Source organism: Arachis ipaensis, chromosome B05 (assembly GCF_000816755.2).
Source record: "Arachis ipaensis cultivar K30076 chromosome B05, Araip1.1, whole genome shotgun sequence".
Taxonomy (NCBI): Eukaryota; Viridiplantae; Streptophyta; class Magnoliopsida; order Fabales; family Fabaceae; genus Arachis; species Arachis ipaensis.
In genome coordinates, this window is record NC_029789.2 from 17,069,447 (window position 1) to 17,071,537 (window position 2,091).

General features: G+C 34.4%; 1 protein-coding gene across 1 annotated transcript in view; it reads right to left on the minus strand.

The window, feature by feature from the left end:
- The window catches only part of LOC107643147, a gene marked incomplete in the record, with an annotated part of 2,216 nt that continues 559 nt past the window's right edge, over window positions 435–2,091 (minus strand). Inside the window, 3 exon segments of the mRNA XM_016346721.2 lie at window positions 435–894; window positions 996–1,256; window positions 2,054–2,091. Of these exon segments, the coding sequence (XP_016202207.1) occupies window positions 706–894; window positions 996–1,256; window positions 2,054–2,091 (488 nt within the window).

The window sequence follows — 2,091 nt, forward strand, 5'->3', positions numbered from 1 at the left end:
AAAACAAGTAAAAAATATTTAAAGATATCAATTTGAGAAAGTGGGAATAAAATCTATACATGATTGCTCTCTCAAGCCAAAAATTATTCGCCAGCTTAATAGTTGTTCCAATAGTACGTAAGAAAGACAGGAGAATCGAGCACGTTATAACCGATATTTTTCATCAATACTACTTTATATGTCTTGGTTTTTACATTTCTAGAATAGTAGAATCTAGATCCTAGAGAATAGATATTGTAATGGAATTGATGACATTTTGGCATATCACATTTGCTACATTGTGAATTTGTGACTTCTTTGCTATGCTATTGATGACTGCTTGTTCAACCACCCATATTCCTGTGTTTTATATTGCCTGTCTTAATTTTGTTAATTGCAATATAAATCAGATTCTAGAGAACATGACTATCCATTATTGAAAAAGTTGATAAGGATAAAAAACACAAACTCTGGAATCACTTTGTCACCCTTTTGAATTACAAATTATGAGTAGTGTACAATCAGTGACATTGAGGCAGAAAGTGAGTTAAGAGGGAACAAAAAATAAGAAAAAGAAAGAAAGGTTGCAGATATACACTGAGATATAGGGTGTCCCAAAGCAAATTGTGATGACTAAAAAAAGGATATAATTATAAATGTATAATGTTGCTATGTCCTGGAAATGCACATAAATGGTGACGGTGATGACGACAACAATGACGATATCTAGTTGAGAGCATTAGATACTGAATATATGAAGTCCAAGAAGCCTGTTCCCTTCAAAAGACCCTTACCTGTTAATAGCTCAAAATCCAACAACAAAAGGAAGCCAATAACAGCTGCTTTCCCATTTATCAATTCATTTTTACCAGTAAAACCAAATCCCTCTGAATCCTCGTCAACAACCATTCTAACCTATAATCACACACACAAATCATGGAAGCAATAAGATAAAAATGTAATTTGCATGAATCCAAAGTTAACAATCAAAACAGAATGCTAATGTTGTTTGTTACCTCGTCGACATTGACATCACTCGCTGTTAAACCGGGTTGAGCCTTCCCACTGAAGACAATTTCGGCCGAGGCGTCAGATGTCACACCTCCTCTCATGCTGATATATATATTCTGTTCATCTGTTTTCACAGGATACACAAAGAGTGACCTGAGAGCAGGCGTGAGAACTCTCAGAACAGGATTTTTGGGATACCATTCCTTGATTTCTCCTGTTCTTAGATCAAATGTGCTATCAGTTGTTGGGCAAACTATGCATCCATCCTGAAAAGTAGAAAGAAAATGGAAAAAGATTAGCTTGTTTCCAAGTCAAACTAGCCAGAATCGTGAGTTAATTTGCATGGACCAATATCGACCCCATGATGATTGTCTATATTCATCTCACAAAACTTGTCCAAAGGTTCCATAAATTACAAAAATTTTTAAACCGGAAATAAAAATGATCTCATCCAATGCAGGGTGTGCATAGAGAGGGAGTTTGGAATGCATAATTGGATATAATTCAATTCACGGGAATTTAATATTTCTTCTGTTATGAGTTAAACCTTAATAGAGTATAGCGATCAAGAGAGTAATCAGTAGGGTAGTTAATTCTGTTACTTAATGACTAAGTCACAAGCTAGTTGGTTAATTCTGTTATTGCTAATTCTGGTATAACAGAATCTCTGAGTAGTTAGGACGGTTTTTTCCTTTCCTCATATATAATCAATTGTGCACAGTGAATATCATAATGCAATACAATCTCTCTATTCAGTTTCCTTTCACATTCATCTTCCTTATACAATCCGTCAAACCTTTCTTAGTTTGGAATGTAACTTCATCATGAATTGAATCCTTTAGTTTAACAATAATTTCATGAAATGAATTGAATTCTATTTGAATCTTAATTCACAATTAACCAGTTCTAAAAGAAAAAAACTGAAGTTAAATTCTAGAGCAACAGAACTAACCAAGCTCACATCTTTAGCAGCAACTACGAACAATTCACTATAATTATGCAAAAACCCTAAGCTAGATAGAATTGAATTGCGTAAGAAAGTAGAAAACGGAAGAAGCAGAACCTGCGTGAGCTTGGCATTGAGCAAACCCTCGCTGTAAG